Source organism: Vicugna pacos, chromosome 18 (assembly GCF_048564905.1).
Source record: "Vicugna pacos chromosome 18, VicPac4, whole genome shotgun sequence".
Classification (NCBI taxonomy): domain Eukaryota; kingdom Metazoa; phylum Chordata; class Mammalia; order Artiodactyla; family Camelidae; genus Vicugna; species Vicugna pacos.
The window spans coordinates 30,131,348-30,150,855 of record NC_133004.1 but is presented as its reverse complement, the minus strand read 5'-3'; the positions used below and the strand labels follow the sequence as shown (position 1 = coordinate 30,150,855).

Below are 19,508 nucleotides of genomic sequence, written 5' to 3'. Positions count from 1 at the left end.
TGTCCTGTGCATTCAAGGGCATCTGATAGCATCCCTGATCTCTGCCCACTGGATGCCAGCAGCAGTCTCGCCTCTCCCTAGTTGTAACAGCCAAAAATGTCTGCAGATATTGTCAAATATCCCCCAGCTGAGAACCACTGTGGCTGCAGCGGGGAGGGGACTATTGCAGAAGGCTGGGGAAGGGTTCCTTGAAGAGGCACCTCTGCTTGTGGTGGGATCAGGACACAGCCAACTGAATACTGGGGGGGATAGGAGTGGTTCAGAGGAAGAGGTTATGCCCTGGGGCAGGAATGAGAAAGGAGGTCTGGGGAAGATGGGGAGAGGGGAACAGGTCAACAGGGGTTGACCACCCCAGGCCTGCCAGCCTGCAGGCTGTGATAAGGGGCTTGGGTTTCATTCTAAGTGCTACAGAGGCCACTGATGGGTCGTAAACAGGGTGGTGATTGAGCTGAGGCCCTGGAGTTTAGGGGCACAAGGGACTTTCTGTGATGGTCATGGGTCAGATCTTAACTGGGTTAGGGGCTACATGAGTGCGGACATTTGCCCAAACCCACTGAGCTGGATATTTTAGAACTGAGATCCTGAATTGCATGAAAGCTATGTCTTTTTAAAAAGACAAAAAGCCAGAGAGCACCGTTACTGTTGCGGGAAGGATGGACTGTGGAGCAGGAGCAGAAGCTGGGAGATGAAGGGAAGGCTCCGGCGGGAGATGTCATGGCTGAGGTCATGGGGATGGGGATGGAGAGATGGTTGGATTAAGGCTCTGTCCTGGATAAAGAGCAGATGGTTTGGATGTTGGGGGTCAGGGACCGAGCTAGTAGACAGTCTGATGGGAATTTCAACTCCTAACTCCAAAGGCCACGCCCTTAACCGATAAATGGTACCTACTCCGAAGGGCACAGATGGGTCCATGGGAAGAGCTGTCCCTCGGCCATGCTCTCTGGTCCTTAGGCACTCACGACGTCCCGTTTCTGCCCATCGCCTGACCTGCTGCTTATGGAACTAAGACCGTCTTTAAATGTGGCTCATTTAAAAAGTAAAACTTGAATGTGTTTATTTACAAGGAAACCCCACAAACGGGCATGACTTGTTACATCTAGCAGGGGGCAGTAATGACCAGCCCAATAAAAGCAGGCAGTGTTAGTGAACGAAAAATTCGAAATAAATAATGAAATACCTGAGAAATCAATGCCCAAAGAGAAGAGTAGGACTTTGGATGCTTATGTAGTAAGGGCTGATTGTCATTGCCAGTTCTCACGGTCTCTCACTGGAGTCCTTAAAAATCTCATCTTAGTCACTTATCTGTGTTTCCATGGGAACAAATATTGAAACAGAAACCAAAATAAAATAGTGACTCTAGGAAGTGCCAGTGAGGGTTTGGAGCCCTTGTTGAGCCCTGGGGTCTGGGGGTCTGGCCCGGCACATCCACCACAGCCAGGGAGAAGTTATCACTATTGGGTTGACATTTTTGTTTACTTGTTGTTTTTTTTTGGGGGGGGGTAATCAGGTTTATTTATTTACTTTTAGAGGAGGTACTGGGGATTGAACCCAGGACCTTGTGCATGCTAAGCACATGCTCTACCACTTGAGCTATACCTTCCCCCCTGCCATATGTTTGTTTATTTTACTTTTTGTTGTCAATTTATTATTTACCCCTTTGCCAAAATCCAACTAGGTGGGCATTCATAAAAGGGTATAGGTTTTTATTTGGACACAGACATATGCACAGAGAGAACGCCTTGGGAAGATGAAGGCAGAAATTGGGGTGATGCTTGCAAGGGTCGCCAAAGATTGCCAGCCAACCAATTTTTTTAATGAATGTTCTGAGACCTCAGGACCTCATGCATGCCAAGCACGTGCTCTACCACTGAGCTATATACCCTCCCTCACCAAAAGCTGATTTTAACAACCTATGAAATCACGAGAACCCAGGTGGTTCAGTGATATGGTAGGATGGCAATGGGGGGTCCATGCATTGGATTCAGGCCTGCAGGGTGTTTGGGCCATTTAAAGCTTGTCTTCTGGAAGTGGGGCTGGACTATGGATACAGCTTCCCTCACTACCCAGAGCTGAGCCCTGCTCTACCAGCAGGTTGGGGATCTTCCCTACCTAGTGGGTCAACAGCCGGCCAGGACAGGGGCATCCTGGACCCTGAGGGCTGAGACAGGCCCAAGGTCTCAGGGCCGGGAAGTCACTCTCTTGCCCCTGCGCTGAAGCTGTCTCTGCCACTCAAGCCATGCGGAGCTGAAACTCTCCAGCTGTGCTTCTGCAAGTGGGGTGTTGTGGGCCTTACTGTGGCTCATCCTTCTGAAGCATTAGGGGCTTCCTGAAGAAGAGCAATTTAACTGGCTGTTTGAAACGCTGTTTTTAGATGAAAACCTTATAATGGAGCAGAATGCAATATTCACATGCAGCTTTAACCAAAATTGCAGAGTTTAAAACCCTGCCCCCAGATCCTAAGGGGATCTGCATCGTCCATCCTCTCCTTGGCTTTGGAAGGGTGCTGGTGGACAATTTGAGAAACTGTACTAGGACTTTGTGTTTCCTATTCTAGGGCCAGTCTGGGGTGCTCAGAAATTAAGAAAACACACACAAAACACTAGCTATGTAGAGAACCCTTAACATTTTGTTACCCGCCTTCCCCACCACCCTGCAGATGCCTCCTCAGAGGAAGTGCCACCAGGGCCACAGGCCTGGTTCTTTGTAAGGGGCTTTCGAGGTTCATCTGGGTTGTTTCTGGCTCTTGTTCAGCGACCCTGCCGCTCACATCTGAAATCAAAGGATCAACAGGAAAAAGTCTCCTCAATTCTGGAGAGGGAAAATTCAGTCAAGTACCGATGCACGGAAGCGATCTCTCAGCCGGACACTGAGCCAGCTTGCTCAGTGCAACTTCCGTCATTCCTTTTGACCCAAGCATCTCGCCCTTCCCCTCAGTTCCCATCTACACACTATTTAACCCAACTTAGACCCTGTCAGGAACCTCACCTCCACCTTCCCTGGTTCATCCACCCTCACAATTGAACGGCGTGGCACTGCCACAACCCTGGGTCCTCACATGTCAACAGGATATGCTGTCACTCCTTCAGCACCTGTTCAGCGACTACCTAGTGGGTGACCACGTGGATTACAGAGACTAGCAAGAGGTTCTTCATCGGCTGAAGCTCAATGATCACCAGCAGTGATGAGGGGATAACATTTTTGTAGCAGGCAGCAATGGGAGGCGGTGTCTACACTTGATGGGGAAAAAAACCCCGGGGAAGCTGACCGCGGCGATCACCGTCTTTGAGGGTAAGGGAGCGTTGGGCAGGCTGGTGGCGGGTGTGGAGCAGGACCAGGGCAGCTCAGCGTGTCCAGGGGAGCAGGAGCAGGAGCTCGGTGGCCCTCGGGAGCTCTATTTGCAAACGCATGACTGGACGTATTAAGACGTTTAGACTGACTATTACAGGCTGTCAGTGAGTCGAGGCCACTCAGCCAGGGGGATATCATGGTCAGACTAATGGCCTGGACTAAGGCACAGGCAGCTGAGAGATGGAGGAGGGCGTGGGAGTAACACAGTCACTTAGGCGAATAGAGCTGTTTTCTTTAAGGACTAGGCAGACCAGGCAAAAATCAAACCACTTTTACTTTTTTAAATCAAACACTTTATTTCCACATAACAAGCGCAAAAAACTCCCAAACACTTTTAACAATACAATTAACGCAATTATGAAGTCAATTATATACTACTCAAAGCCCCAAAGGTCAATCAGCTTAACGTTCCGAACATTTCCAGACGTGGTTTTTCAAAGCTACCTTTGGTTTTTGGAAAAACCAGTTTGGAAGTCAATATACATTGAATGCATTGAACAACATTTGCTTATATTAAGGTGTCCAACAACATTAGCTTACACCTGGCAAGTTGGAGCATGATTTGAAGTCATACACTGAAATACATACACAGGTTCTGGCCCAAGGCTCCTGCAGTGAGGAGGGAGGGCCATGAAGGGGGAGAAAAAGGCCGGTCCAGGCTGTGGCATTTCTCATTTTGTAACAGAGGTATGAGAGTTTAACACTAGAACACTGTCAAGTCATTAAGCTTCATGTTCCAAATGGTCTCTTGCTGAGGCTTGAGATGGGCACAAATGGTGGGGAAGATGAAGTCACAGAAGAGTTTTGAGCAACAAGATCCCAAAGATGCTCAAAGAGGGTAGGAAGGAGCAAGCTACAGTTTCCCATTGTTCTCACATTATTTCAGGGTGAAATTGTGAATAAGTTCGGATAAAATGTTCAGATATTTGCTCAGATTGTTACTCGGTTGCTCTATGAGAACCCTCATACATAGCAACTCTGAAACTTTCATTATAAAAAAGAGCGTACAAATAAATTCACAAAAAAGAGACAATTAATGTTGAGCAGCCAAAAAGTCATGGTTTATTATATCTGAAGAAATTTCATAATTCAAACACAACCAAACTGTACATTTTACAATCACATTCTATTTGTAAACAGTTAAAAGCCACTGACTTCTTTTGCATCTTAGGACACAAACAGTTAGAATCAAGGCAATGAAATGATGGCAAATTCTGTACTGTTAAAATTTTTACCCTTGTTTAGTCTCTCTTCTTTGACTAAGCAAGCATTATAATACCATTTGTGGGCAAAAAAAGGGGGGGGGGAGGAGAGAAAGAAATTTTAAAAATGGTGTAACTCGTTAGTTTGCAACAACATTTAAAATTTTCTTTGTACAACGAACGATCCTGTAAGCCCAATATCTCGGTTACAGTATGCATAGTTACTGATTTCGGCTTTAAGGTACAACAGTTAGACAGTAACACAGTCACGAGAGAGCAGAGACGTACAGAGCCACTTGATGGGATTACAAAAATTATTACCTATTGATTATTAGCAAACCATCATCACTCACTAATAAAAAGACAGCATCTGAAAGCAGAATCTCAAACTCCAGCTTTAAGCATTTTTTTGTTCTTTTTTTTTTTTTTTGGCAGAGAAAATTCTTTAACAGAGCAGTATGTAGTATCAGTGCTAAAAGTTGGGGGTTTTCTTTTTTTTCCTATAAGAAACTACAAGGAGGTTTTTTTTTTTTTTTTTTTTTTTTTTAACTGGGGAACTGGTTTTCCTGAGAACCATGCTCTTTGATTTAGGACAGGAATAGAAAAACAAAAGAACATGGCCAAATGCTGCTCCTTTTTCCCAGAGATAGAAAGCATCTTTTAAATCATCCTCCATTTTTTTTTGTCTTTTAATTTTTTTTAAATGATGGAAGAGTAAACATTTTTTTTCTCAAAAAACAAACAAAAAAATCTGTAAACAAGAAGGTTCAACGTGGGAACCTTCAAAATAAAATGGAAAGCCTATTCAAAGTGCAGGGCCCGTCCTGGGTGGCAGGTGGGCTGCAAGTCACAGCTGTGGCCACAGTTTTTCAAACTGCAGAGCGAAATTCTTTAGTTTTCTAACATGAAAAAACTGGTGCAATACTTTCATTTATAGTCCTAAGTCAGCATCATAACTTGATCTTTTAAACTCCACGATACCACAATAAGGTAGGCAAACATCAAGGCATAGTAGAGAGCGCACACCTTTTAAGAACATCCTTGAGTAAACATTTACACTGGAACAGCTGCCCCCCCATATTGCCGATTAGACGGAGAGAACATCATTCAGTGCAAAGTTAAAAGCTCATACATTATCAGCCCAAAAAAGGGTTTTGCAAAAAAGAAAGGAAAAAAAAAAAGAAAGAAAAAGGGGGAAAAAAAAGATGAATGAAGGGGAGAGGGGGACAGGAAAGGGGAAAAAGAACCCAAAGGCTAGACATGATGACTACACACAAGGGAGCTCTTCTACACGGTTTAGCATGTATGGCGCTATTTGGGAGTGTAAATAGATAGATACCTTTTCACATTATAATATTGGCCTGCATGATTCAAGTATTCAAACTGATATGTTTCAGGGAAAACAAAGTGGAAAATGTGCAGAGAAGAGCTGTTCCCACAGGTGGCCCCTGGCTGCAGGCGGCGAGCCCGACTTAGTGCTCCTTTCTTCCGCGTCTTGAGGTCGCAGTCCGTGCGTCTAGTCTACACTGTTACATGGACTCTCCACCCCCACCCAGGTGGTCAACAGAAAGAAAAGCGTTAATGGGGGATGGGCTGCTAATTCCCCGGGGGTCGCTGCTGCTTGGAGGCCCCCACAGGCTTGTGGAATAATGTGGGGTCCCCCAGAGGGAAGTGCCATGAAGGTCTCCACAGTTAGTTCCCGACAGCCCAGCACCATTCCAGTGATTGAGATCGGTCCGGCTGGAGAACGAGTGGGAACAGTCGAGGGAGCCCAGCCGGCTCTGGCTGGACCCGAGAGACTGCCAGCTGGGAGAAGGGGTCAGAGACTGACTTTGTGCAAAGAAACGACTGATCTCCTCTTCACTGGCAAACTCAGCAAGAATAGTAGTGTTCCCCAGTACACACCTGGAGAGAGACACAAGCAGGCCTGGTGAAGACTTGGGGTACCTGAGGCTCTGAGTCAAAAGTCAGGGTGACACTTTGAGTTTCTGCTTAAAAAAGGCCCTGGAGCGGGGAGAGGGAGCGCACAGGGACCCAGCCTGCCCTCCGGTCAGTGAGCGCGAGCCCGAGGCGGGGCACGGGCCCAGGGCGCTCCGGGCCAGGGCGCGCCACCCAGAGCCCGCGGAACCCAGGATGCAGCGAGGCCTGCACTGCGGGACCGCACGCTGGCCCAAGGGCGGCACGGGGCCGTCAGCCGGGCTCTCACGCGCATGAGGGGACCCAGGTCACGCACAGGACGGCCAACTTACATGTGCAGAGACTTTTGTGCCTTCACTACCTCTTCTTTTGAACTGTAACGGACCAAAGCATTTCCATGTGGGAGGTTCAGGTGGAATGTTATCAGTGGGCCATGCTGCATGCACAGGGTACGCAGAGTTGAGCCATCGATCTAGGAAACAGGGTGTGGGAACTGCCAGTTAGATGCACCGTCACGAGGACCGTCCATGGAGGTGGTCCCAGGCTGGGACTCGGTCCTGTCTCTCTTGCCCGAGGTTCTTCACTCCTGGTGCCGCTCTTCACTGGGACTCACTGCTGTGATGGGGTTCAGTACCCCCCGCCCCACCTCCACTGGTCCCAGAGCCATACCTCTGTGGCCTCTAGACTCCTGGACATTCCCCAGATCCCCAATTCCTTAGTTAGCCATTGCCCCTGCTGTGGCTTCATGTCTTCTCTCTTCCCTGCCCTGAGGACAGGATTCATCAAGGCACTGCTCCCTGGGGGAGGAGGGGGGCGGGCTCTTAACACCCAGCCTCCAGAGGAGGAGGGGGGGGTGGTCCAGGGACTGAGAAAACGTTCTAATCTACAAGGGCAGACAGGGTTCCTCAAAGTGCAGTACAAGGACCACCTGTATCAAAGTCATCTGAATGCCCGTACAGAAACGCAGATCCCTGATCCGAGCCCAGATCTATGGAACCAGGTCTTTGAGGGTGAGGCTCAGGGCTCTCTTTTTGGTCAGCTTCTGTGCATTTTACAGTCTAGAACCGCTGGGTCAGACCGCCAGTCTGTCTGAGGCAGCTAAAGGCCATCCTTCGCTGTTTCCTCCGCCCAGCCTCCACACCTGCTCAGTACCACTCAGAAGGCCTGGGCAGTCCTCATCTCAGACAAGAACGGAACCCTCTGCTCTCCATGCTACCTGGTGTGTCCGCACAGACAGGACGCCGGACATTCTTACCTGAGGTGTAAGGTTTTTTAGAACAAGCCAATTTGTTATTCTCCCTGAGCTGCTCTCACCCCAGCTGGAACCTAAACAAGGAAGAAAAAGGGCAGGTCAGTTTTCCAAGGCTGTGGCCTGAATGAGTGTTCAGGACAAACATATCCCCGTCAAACTGCAGGTATTCGGGAGGGGCATCTGGGCTCTCATGGGCGTCCCTCCCTTCCTTCCTCCTTCCCCGCACTTCCACACGGGGTACTTTCTCCCCAGGCCCAGCATGCCCGCCCCCCCCTGCTCTGACCAGTCAACTGCCGGGGCACGTGGCTCTGCCTCTGGGAGGGCGGGCTCAGAGGGCTCCCAGCTTATCACATGGCAGGCTGGTGAACCAAAGGCCACATGTCTTTACCATCTTTCCATTCATAAAGCTAAACCTCTCTCAAAATGATCGCCTTTGGGGAATGGCCTCAGTTGGGGACGATCTCAAAGGGATTTAAGAGCTTGCAATCGTCCACACGTTCGTTTCAGTCTGTGTTCCCACGGGGGCTCCCCGTCGGCTGTCCTGCTCGGCCCCACCGCATCCCTTCTCCCAGCAGCAGAGCTTTAAAACGTGATCAAGTCACTCCCCGTCTACAACCACTTAAAGGTGCCTCAGAAACACCGTGTGACTTAGGACACCCGCACGACAGAGCTCACGCCTACTCATCTCCCCCCGACGCTGCTCCACCTCTTGCCAAGCTCTGACAACTCCAACAGGAAGCCCTGTGCTTTCCCAGGCCCCAGTGCCTTGATACTTGCTGCTCCGTCTGTTTGCCCACTTACTCTCACAGGCCTCCTGATCCCACTCAGTCCTACCGACCCTCCTGAGGGTGAGGGCTCCTAGGCCACTTTTACTATCGCCTCCACCGCATACCACCAGCCACGTAGCTGGCACCCAGGTGTCTGTGGCCTGAAAGGACCACTTACATGTGACACCGATCACACTAGTTTGCATTTCTTAGCTTGGAACAGACTCACGCGTTCTTTTCCCATAATTAAAACTTTTCTCCAAAAGAAACAATGCAAGTTTTATTTCAGCCAATCACCTGTCTAAAGACCAGAAATTATTAATGAGGTCTCACTACCATCTTCAGCCTGGAGATGAGCATGTTTGGTTCATTCTGGGGGCAGGGCAGGAAGATGGATAAGATCACATTTACTGGTTGAGCCGGCAGATAAGCTCTGCGTTGTATTTGTGGTTGTGTGTGTTGGGGGGAGGCAGGGGTGGGGCATGATGCCAGCACAAATCCAGTGCCAGTCGTCTGCAGGAGGAATAGAGGGGCAAGGGAACCACTTGCCCTAGTTTCCTGGGACAGTCTGGTTTAGGCCTGTGCGATCCACCCACAGCACCCTTCACTCAGACGTCCTGCTGCCTCAGTGAGCTCTGCGCCACCCTAAGCGCAGGCCAGGCTCTCACTGGAGCAGGCCCCACTCCTCAAGGCCCAGGTGGGCTGCTCCCACCTCGCCCAGGCTCGGCAAATGACAGCGTCTGCTCTGTGTGACATGGTCCTGCTACGAGCAGGAAGTTAATACACTAAGATGAGCTCTTGAGGAGCTTCTGGAAGGAAGGAAATCCCCATTCCATTAACTTTATCGCTGACCGCTGTGTGTCTTTGGGTAAAAGTTCTTAAGTAAACCAGGCAAAATTTAAAGTAAAATTTGAGATTCTCAAAAGCATGGAGGCTGCAGAAGATGGCAATGCACCAGGAACCTTCTGTTTGTTTAAGTTCTAATCCTGCTGTATAGAGGGTGATGCTGCAGTCTGCTGTTTAGGTCTCTGTTAAACTAGACTGCTGGTACTGGCTAGTTTCAGAAAACTAATCACATGGAACCACCGTACGCACGCCACCTTACCTGGGGTGTACCTGGCGTCAGAATTTCCCCATCCTCCACCTACACGGAGGGGAGAATTATCCCACGTAGACAAGGGTGGCTTCTGACCAGTCAGCCCCGGAGGTGGGCGGGACGGAGCAGTGATGTTTTTAGGTGGCAAAGGGACCTTCCACAGCTCATGAGCCAGAGAGGTGTTTGTAACTGAACCAGGAGACCATGTCAATTTGGAATCACTATTTCTGGCTACTCAAAGGGAAAAAACAAAGTGGGGGAGAGGGGAGATTAATGCTTTCAGAAAAAAGAAAATTTAAATAATGATTAACATTCATTCTCCCACTAAAAGCAAATCAAACAAACAAAAACCGTAAGAAATCCCCGTATCAAACTAAACTGCCAAAGAAGAAAAACAGAAAGGCACAAGGAAACTGCTCCCTTGCCTCAAAACAGCCCGTCTGTCTGTTAGTAACAGTTTTAAGACCTGCGAGACTCTTAGTCCAGCGTACAAAGCTATACTTAACACTGCTCCGAACCGCTCTAACACAGCAATTGGGAACTCTTCAACAACTGTAATGAGTCACTCAAGACTGCCACTTAGGCCATCAAATGGATTTTAGCACTCTGTCGTCTACTCATGAAAAAAGGACTACAAAAGTAGCCCCAACTCAGGGAGCCCTCAGAGCCGACATCCGCTGGGGGCACTCTGTGCCAAGAGCTGAGCTGCTGGGTGCTTGGCTACCTCTAATCCTGACACACATACGACTGAAGATCAGAGACGTTAAGCCACTTGCCTAAGGGGTCCAGTGCACAGCCAGGCACACAGAAAGCTTATCAAAATAATGCTTAAAAAAGCCCCATGATGGGGTAGGAGGGGATGGAAAATTTCGTAATTTCCATCACCATCAATTACTTTTCTACCTGATCCATAAGCTGCATGTTTTTAAGTTAGCACATCTCCAAGTGTAATGGGAAGACTGGTCACAACACAGTTTATCACTAGTCCGAGTGCAGAACCGATCGAGTGTTTATAAGCTGACAGCAACCTGACACTGCTGCCATAACCCCCAAGTGTACAGTCATTTTCTAGCAATTCCAAGCTCAGGTTTACTGTATTTTACGGAAGTTATCAGTCTGTAAAAGATTGGATATTAAAAAATAAAAGGTCTTTCACTACAGATAGTTGATAACCACTGCTTTGAATTAAATTACATTGAATTACAGAGCTGAGATGGCTCTCAGATGTGAGTGGCTGTTCGGTGAAGGCTGTTTTAGTAGATTTTAAACAAGGGCAAATGGTGTTAAAAATGTTTTCCAGGTTTCAGAAATATACTTACACTCCAAGCTCCCTGAGAAGAAGACTGTAGATCAAAAGAAGTGGGATTAAGCGTCACAGCCCCGCCCCAGGTTCTGAGGACACCCCTCCCTCTGACAGGGCCCTGGCGAGCCCGGGGCAGGACCCACCTGAAGTGCTTTGTGCTGTACTGCTGAGGGGAACGTTGTAGTTGGAGGCACGAATGGATGACCAGGCACTAGTTGAAGGCAGCGTGGTGTTCAAGGATGAGGATGACCCTACGTGGGGGAAGAGCCAATTAATTAGTCTTCCCAGAGCAAGGGATCTGGTGTCTGAGAATAAGCAAAAGCACCAGTGACCCTGCAACCCTGTAACAGTGGCCCCCGGCAAGCAAGCAGGCAGGCACGCTCAGGGCCACGGGAACAGTGCCTAAGACTGCAGCCTCCTTCCTGCCTTTGAAACAGCATGCGGAGAGCTTGCTCACTGTTTTCACAGTGGCTCAGAAGAGGTACTTGCCCTCCCACATCCCTGTCTCCTACTTGTCTGTGAGAATACATGTCAACAATGAGAAACAGCAAGAGATACCCCAGAGAAACACCAGCACCGCCTCTCAGTACTGGCCCCCACGGGGAGGGCCCCTTCTCACTGTGCCCAACTCATCCCTCTCAAATCCGGTGACTTCTCCTTGAACAGTTCACCAAGGCACCCAGGGGCTGACACTACCACTCGGCCAGGCCTTCGTTCTCCCCCACGTGCCACGCATTCAGTCCCCGAAACCTCGCCTTTCTTCCTGTTGTTTTAAAATGCCCCTGATGACCCCTCTAGTTTAGCTGCAGACTCGATCCCTATATGAATCATGGTAACAGCTAACAGGCCTCCCTCTCCAAGCCATTCTGCTCACCACTGTCAGATTACCCCACCTTAAATGTGGAATCGCCCACTCAAAATATCAGACGTTTCTTTCTTTTAATATCAAATCTAAATTCCTCTCCTGACTTTCAGAATCTTCTACAAACAAGAAGAAACCCATGTTTGTGCAAGCCACCAGATTCTTTTGTTAACTCCTAGGCTGTGAGGTGTTATGTCTGGCTCTGTCCCCACGTTCTCCTGCGGAAGCAGTGGCTTTAACTACTTCCAGACGTGGTTGTCTGCGAAGTTCAGCCACTTCAGAGTGAGGAGGATGCTTATCTTACCACTGTGCTACGGCAAACACTTGTTAAGAAACAGGTATTTAATGGAGTGTTGACCGTTCCACATTTTCTTTATTATGAACTGTTTAAAGGGACATACGAGAGGATATGTGTTACAGAAACAGACAGGGTGTCTTTATTCATCTCACTCACCTTGCGTCTAGTGTGTGCATGGAACACCTGTAAACGCCTGAGTGAATAACCACGTGGTAGATGGGAGGATGATTTTTATTTGATAACCCATTAAAAAGTGCATCTAGACTGCAGGGACCCTTAAATTGTTCTTATTTTCATTCTCTGAGAGACAAAAAAAGCCAAATTGCTTCCCCAGATGAAAGTTCTTTAATACCCAGAGTGTATAAACAAATAATGTAACGTCTGTTACAAGAAATGCCCGTTTCTTAATAACCACAATAGTGAAACTTGTTATGAAATAGGTACCACACTTCAGTTGTTAATACAGCTACTGGAAGACAAATGCTTGTTGGTCCTTTGTGTGTCAGCTTTCTGAGGTAATATACGTGTTTACCACACCAAGAGATAGTAAGTCCACCCCATTTTTAGAGCGGCTGAAGAATCACCTATGGGAAACTGAGAATTCCGTTTTCACTGTCACAAGGCCCTTGGTTCTGGTCAGGTGCTAGGACGTGCTAGTGACACTTGCTGCTGAAAGTTTCACATCTACTTTGAGCCATTCTTAAACTGTCCTGCATCACTGAGAAATTCTGAGTTGTACCCGCCTACATACCACTGTTCCTGTCCCTGAGGTGGTCAACTTCCCGCACAGTATTAATTGAAAGATTGTTTATGACACTGCCAGGAGTGACGTAAGGGTCAGTTTCAGGGTCAATGTTTGGATAACCTTTCCATGGTTCACCAGGGCGAAATTCTGGAAATAAAAATGTAAAATTAGTTCAGGCTTAATCATCATCCAAGAGTCCATTAGTTATCCCAAATTTTTATCCCTAAAGTCTACACAATTCTCAAATATTTCCAACCAATACCAACGCCATAACAGGCTGACTCAATATTACAATTATTATGAGCTGTTATTTATGAACACTTACAAATTGATGCATGGAGTAATTTTAATGGGTATAATATATCTCTAAACAGTAAGATTTCAAAGTGCTTTATTACAGAACTTAAAGCCGTAGCAATCTGGATAGGACAGAGGTCACAGATGCATTTCTAGTGATTCCTCAGCAAATGAAAATATGGTCGAGCCAGTTCCTGGACACAGCTGGAGAAGAACAATGAACGAGGGTTTATAGGATCCTTTGTGCCGCCAGCGGAACTAACCCACCTTCGGAGCTGGGAGCACAAAGGCCAGGTACACTCATCAGCCCAGCCTTGGTGCTCAACGTCTCAGGGGTCATTTCTACATTCTCCTCCATCCTTAGTGTAGTTCAGTCCAGTCACACTGAATTGTGGCCAAATAAATCATGACCACAACTAGAGGTAACAAAATCTTAATGGAAACAAACGCTCATGAAAGAAGCTGCTGGCATTTTACCTGGTGGCCAGTTAACACTGCTAGAGCCATTAGGCGATTTGGCACGTGGCCAGCCATCTCCTATTGAACCTGGAGGACTGGCTGGTGAAGTACTGCTGTTCATAAAGTCGTAGGGAACAAATGGAGACTCTTCCAGCCTGAAACCACTTGAAATAGCACCTAGAAACAGAAAATGGTAGTCAACTGTGAGCAAAATACACTACCGCATTCATTTCTTGCAGTTTGTCAAATATAGTAAGTAAACTTTGTTAGATCTGTGTGCTCCAAACTGGGCACCGTGGGTTATGTGAAGAGCGAGGAGGAGAGGAAGCCCTGTGCTTCCTTCCAGACTTCAGTCACTTCCACGCCCCGATACGAATGGGGTCCTTGCCCTCAGTGACAGTATTCTAACAAACAGCCAAGTAGACGGACAGAGAGCAGAAGGAGTGTGTGGCAAGGAGGGGGGCAGCGCCGGCATGTAAAGGGCTGGGGAAGAAGACGCTAGGCAGTGGGTGCGGCCTGCACAACGACGAGGGGAAGGACTGCTTGGCACATGTGAGGAACTGGAAGGCCATTTTGTCTGAAAAACAGTAAGTGGGAGAGAGAACAAGGTGAAGGAGTGGGGCCCTGGTCTTGAAGAGCAGAGACGACCAAGCAGCTTTTGTTTTAAATGCTTGTCATTGAAAGATCCTGAACTGGGGGGGGGTATGTATACACGCTGGTGGGCACTAACCCATCCCAGACTTGATTTAGTTATTCTACCAATTCCATTCCCTCTCTTCTCTGGCTTCCTTATCTAGTTATTACTTTTATTTGAGTGAACTATGTATCTTTTTTGTAAGCTGAATGAAAACCACTTGGAAATAAAATGGGATGTATCTATAAAGCAGTAGTTGTGAATAAAATAGTAAGTAAGCATAGTTGCCAAATTTCAAGTGATTAATTCTTATGCGAGAACCGGTGATGATAAAAGCATTTCCTTTATAAAACAATTCTTACTTATTAAAACTTCTCTTTATAAAAAAGGAAAATAGATTTGACATAACTGGCAGCTATGGCCCAATTATATTGTATTAATCACTGCATGGGAGGGCATCAGAAAAATAAAACTTAAAATTTATGTGGTAGGTTTAGCCTGAGCAAACAGACTCACACTGGAGATCTGCACTGGAGAAATGGCACTGTCTCAGACGTGGGGCATCTCATGAGATAACAACGAAGGCAGCAACAATACACATCTAAGCCTGCTCCAGTGCTTAAGTGCTTCAGAGGTACTGCCTTATTCAGCCTCAAAACACAAGAGGTATCATCATTATTCCCACTTAACAGCCAGGGGACCGAGGTTCAGAAAGGCTGTTACTTGCCAGTAGCTAATAAGCAGCACAGCTAATTCGGAGCAGGGCCAGGTGTCAATTCCAGAGCCCATATTCATTTTGCCCTTTTGCCAACGTCTCAGTTCCTACCCTGACTCTAAAGCAAAATTTCGAATGTGATACTCTACTGAGTGGCAGATTCTGCTTAGAATCCCAGTCTGCTTGATTTATGGTCTAATGTTCTTTCTATTACATGACAATTTCACCTTCAAGTTCTGATAATCATCAGTCCAATGTGTACAAATCAGCAAAGCAACATTTGAGCCAAGTCTACTCAAAGTTTCAAGATAAAATCCAAAAAGGAAAGGAATGAATGTCACAAAATACTCTTTTAATACTAATCAGAGGAACATATATTTGATGTTGCTTAACTCAAGAAACAAGTCCCTCCGGGTCCTCCCTCTCTATTACTTTAAAATCACTCAGCCCCAACAATTTGGCTTCCTACATAGCTCCTTTCACTCCCCTTGTTACTGCAAAGATCACTGAATTATTTTGTTCGGGGTCCAATGTATGCAGCACAGAGTTGGAGTTTACAAATTAGTTCGACCCACTTGCATTTATCAAACTGACATAATTTAGTCTTAGTTCTCTCATGTTATTTTATATGATGCCTTCTATTTCTTTACAGATTCTTTAAAACTTCTGAAAATGTTGATTCGTTTTTTATTTTTCTCTGTAACGGTAGAAGGCTTATAGCCTTTGTTTAGTGGGTGCCTTTGTAACTTATACGTTTAATCTTCATTTCTTTTTAAAAAATTTTATTGAGATATTACTGACATGTAACGTATTAGTTTCAGGTGTGTGACAATGATTCGCTATTTGTATATATTGGGAAAGGATCACTCAGCTTTTGAATAACGACTACTCCAGGTCAGGCCACTGTCATCTCTCATTTGATCAAACTCTGGGATCAGGTAAGTAAAGTTTCCCAGCTGATCACTCTGTCCATGTCCACTCCCCAGATCTTCAGTCTGCAGCCAGAGTAATCTTTCAAAAATGCAAATCTGGTCATGTCACTTCTCAGTTCACCATTACAGAAAGGGAAACAATCAAATTCTTCTATATGCTACTCTTTCAGGTTCTTAAAACTCTAGCCTCTGCTCACCTCTCATGGTTCCCCCTCCTTCCACCTCTGCCTGCTGAATCCTATTTATCTTTCATATCTCAACTTAAGAGATCAGAGGCCTTCCAGAAGCTTTTCCAACTGCCTTCTTCAACTCCAAGACTGAAATAAACGCACCCCCTCTCCTGAACATTGTACTTTTCTCTGGGCATTGAGGAGGGGACAAGGATTTTATAAACTGCTTTGAAGTCACAGAATTTTACATAAAGCATCACAGATACATACCCCAGCCCAGTCCTTACTTGACTCACAACTCCCTCAACGTCCATGCCTCCACTCCATTCTACTTTCCTTAACAAACCTGGTTTTTCTGACTCTGGAAGGCGTGCAGTAAAGGATTAGCACAGCAGGGCTAGACTGCACGCTGCAAAGAGCTTCAGGACTAGCCCTTGATGGCTCCTGGGCTCCTCTAGCTCAGAGAATATCCTGCCAGATAAGAGTTCTTTTGCATACCTTGGCCCTTGACCATGCCAGAGAATTTACAACAATGTGATTTATGGTGAACATCTGTTTTTGTTCACCTGGGGCCTGGGTCATGCTGTTTTTATCTGAATTCCAAGGGGTCTACAGGAGGTTGCAGATTGAGCAGCTAAGATCAATCACACAAGTGTGCTCCATGTTACAGAGCTGACCCTTGATAAAGACTGAGGACACTGAGGCCTGGATGAGCTTCTCTGGTTGGCCATCTTTCTACACGTTTTCACAGGTTATTGCTAGGAGAATTCAATCTGTGAGACTCCACTGAGAGGGGACACAAAAAGCCTCTCCTGGACTCTGTCCCATGCGCCTTTTCCTTTGCTGATTTGAATCTGTACTCTTTTGCTGTAATAAACCATGAGAATTATTACAGCTTTTCTGAGTTCCGTGAGTTCTCCCAGCAAGTCAGCATATGTGGGGACCTCTGACACAGAAGGTTTTCTTGAATGTGCCCTTTCTTCTCCCACAACTATGATACTAGCTCTCTAAGCTTCGCTAAGTGGGGATAAAAATAGTACCTACCTCAGATTGTGATGCAAACTGTCAGAGGCATCCAAGACTTCCCCACAGGACTCTCCAATCCCAGGCTCAGCTCATCTCTGATGTGAGCCTGAATGCTGCTATCAGACCACCCCCCTTAAAAAACGACCTCTGCACCACTCTGCTGCTGTGGGACAACAGCCCCCATTTACCAACATGTGGAAATACAAACGCCACTGATGCCAATCAGGTTTACAAACAAGAGATGCAAGGTGCCTACAGGAAAAAACCCCATGGTCCTTATTCAGGTAGAAACATGATGATAGGGAAGTATTTCTTTGGTTATGGAGTACAGGAAAAGCTCTCTCTACCAACGGGAGGGAAGGCAGAGGTGTGAGGGGAATGGGAAGAAAAACAAAACAAAACAAAACAAACAAAACATTCCCACCAAATAAATGCAAAGGTAAGTGGGTATAGACACTACCATCAGTCAAAAAGAAGGGAGTGGCCGTGAGCCAGCAAGCACAAGGGCAGCAGCCACTTAACTCCGGGTTGGGGGTCAGGGGGAGACACTGTTTTGGAGCTTGCTGCTGGCAGACTCTTATTTCTACAGATGCCCCAAATCTGAATTTTTATATAAAATTTTCTGAATGTTTAAAGAGATACTGGTTCAAAAAATTTACTTTAAAAATAGTGAGGATCTAACAAAATGTAACACAAACTGGCAGTTTTGAGCTCTTTCCTGAAATACATAGTTAGATGCCAATTTTATTGTTATAAAGGAAAAAGAAACTACACCAAAATATTAATGGAAATAGGATGATTAACATTTCTCTATTTTTTATAATATAAAGAAAAGAAAAATAAAAGCAAACAAACAAAATATGCCTGAGAAGAAGATTCTAAGTCTCTACCAGAAGAGAGACAGAGAAATAGCAAGAGAAGGAAAAGAGTCACGGAGCAAAAAGGAACAGCTCTGGGAGAAAATACTGCATAAGTAACTATAGAGTTACTATGATAAGAAAAAGCACTTTCTTTAAACAAACTGAAAAGCCTTTAAAAAAAAAAGTCAACATTTTAAGACTTGAAATTTGGAAAGCGCTTATATACAGATATAAAACTAACCTGGTCTTTCTTCCAAGAGATGAAGACCAAAACCACAGCAGGTCAAGATGTATTTTTAAGGTCATTTTTACCAGGGAGGAAAAATATACAGCAATGAAGAAAGAATAAAAGCAATCAAACAGAAGAAATTCTATCAAACATTCTTGATTTTAAGGGATAAAGTAAAAGCCTGGAGAAGTAAAAATAACACCCATGAAAGGAAACTACTAGCCTTGGGCTGGTTAAGGTACGTTATAAGCACCTGCTATAGCAAAGAAAATGGGAATGTTTGCGGGCTGGGGAAGCAGACAAAAATTAAGAAATTTGTATTATTAATAAGAAAATAATTTTAAAAACAAAAAGAAAAATAATGACAAAGTTTCAAGATGTCAAATTAAGTAAATTAAGGATAGTAGAATAAAACCACGCACTCATGGTCAATTAATCTATGACAAAGGAGGCAGGAATATACAATGGAGAAAAGTCAGTCTCTTCAATAAGGGGGACTAGGAAAACTGGACAGCTCCAGGTAAAAGAATGAACAATAGGCCATTAGAACACTTTCTAACACCATATATAGATATAAACTCAAAATGGATTAAAGACCTAAATGTAAGAACGAAAGCCGTTAAGACTCCTAGAAGGAAACATAGGCAGAACACTCTTTGACGTAAATTGTAGCAATATTTTTTGGATCTGTTTCCTAAAACAAAAGAAATAAAAGCAAAAACAAACAAATGGGACCTAATTAAACTTCAAAGCTTTTATACAGCAAAGGAAACAATTAACAAAACTAAAAGACAACTTAATGAATGGAAGAAAATATTTGCAAACGATATGACTGATAAAGGGGTTTATATATTTTGGATATTAAACAACTCATACAACTCAACATTTAGAAAACAATCTGATTTTTAAAATGGGCAAAAGACCTGAATAGACTTTTTTCCAAAAAGGAAATGCAGATGGCCAGCAGGCACATGAAAAGATGCTCAACACAGCTAATCATCAGGGAAATGCAAATCAAAACCACAATGAGGTATCACCTCACAACTGTCATAATGGCCATCATCCAAAAGAACACAAATAACAAACGCTGGCAGGGATGTGGAGAAAAGGGAACCCTCACACACTGTTGGTGGGAATGTAAACTGGTGCAGCCACTGTGGAAAACAGTATGGCAGTTTCTCAAAAAACTAAAAACAGAACTACCACATGACCCAGCAATTCCACTCCTGGGTATATAACCCCCCCTAAAAAAACCCCAAAAACACTAATTCAAAAAAATACATGTACCAAATGTTGGAAGTAGCACTACTTACATTACCAAGATATGGAAACAACCTAAGTGTCCATCAAGAGATGAATGGATAAAGAAGATGTGTACACACACACACTGGAATAC

The 19,508-nt window shown here is 45.5% G+C and overlaps 1 protein-coding gene across 6 annotated transcripts in view; it reads right to left on the bottom strand.

Annotated features, from left to right (window-relative positions):
* Positions 1-4,381: 4,381 nt before the first annotated feature.
* TNRC6A (trinucleotide repeat containing adaptor 6A) overlaps positions 4,382-19,508 on the bottom strand; it is an 89,262-nt gene continuing 74,135 nt past the window's right edge. For 5 of the 6 annotated variants that reach the window (XM_072942798.1, XM_072942799.1, XM_072942800.1 and 2 more), the window contains 7 exons: positions 13,565-13,723; positions 12,797-12,937; positions 11,029-11,136; positions 9,592-9,813; positions 7,723-7,793; positions 6,800-6,939; positions 4,382-6,455 (listed from right to left, as the gene is read on the bottom strand). In XM_072942798.1, coding sequence (XP_072798899.1) covers positions 6,080-6,455; positions 6,800-6,939; positions 7,723-7,793; positions 9,592-9,813; positions 11,029-11,136; positions 12,797-12,937; positions 13,565-13,723 — 1,217 coding nt within the window. In that variant the 3' untranslated portion in view covers positions 4,382-6,079. Of the gene's footprint in view, positions 6,456-6,799; positions 6,940-7,136; positions 7,265-7,722; positions 7,794-9,591; positions 9,814-11,028; positions 11,137-12,796; positions 12,938-13,564; positions 13,724-19,508 lie in introns of those variants that run through there. The other variant, XR_012061172.1, reaches the window with a different exon arrangement.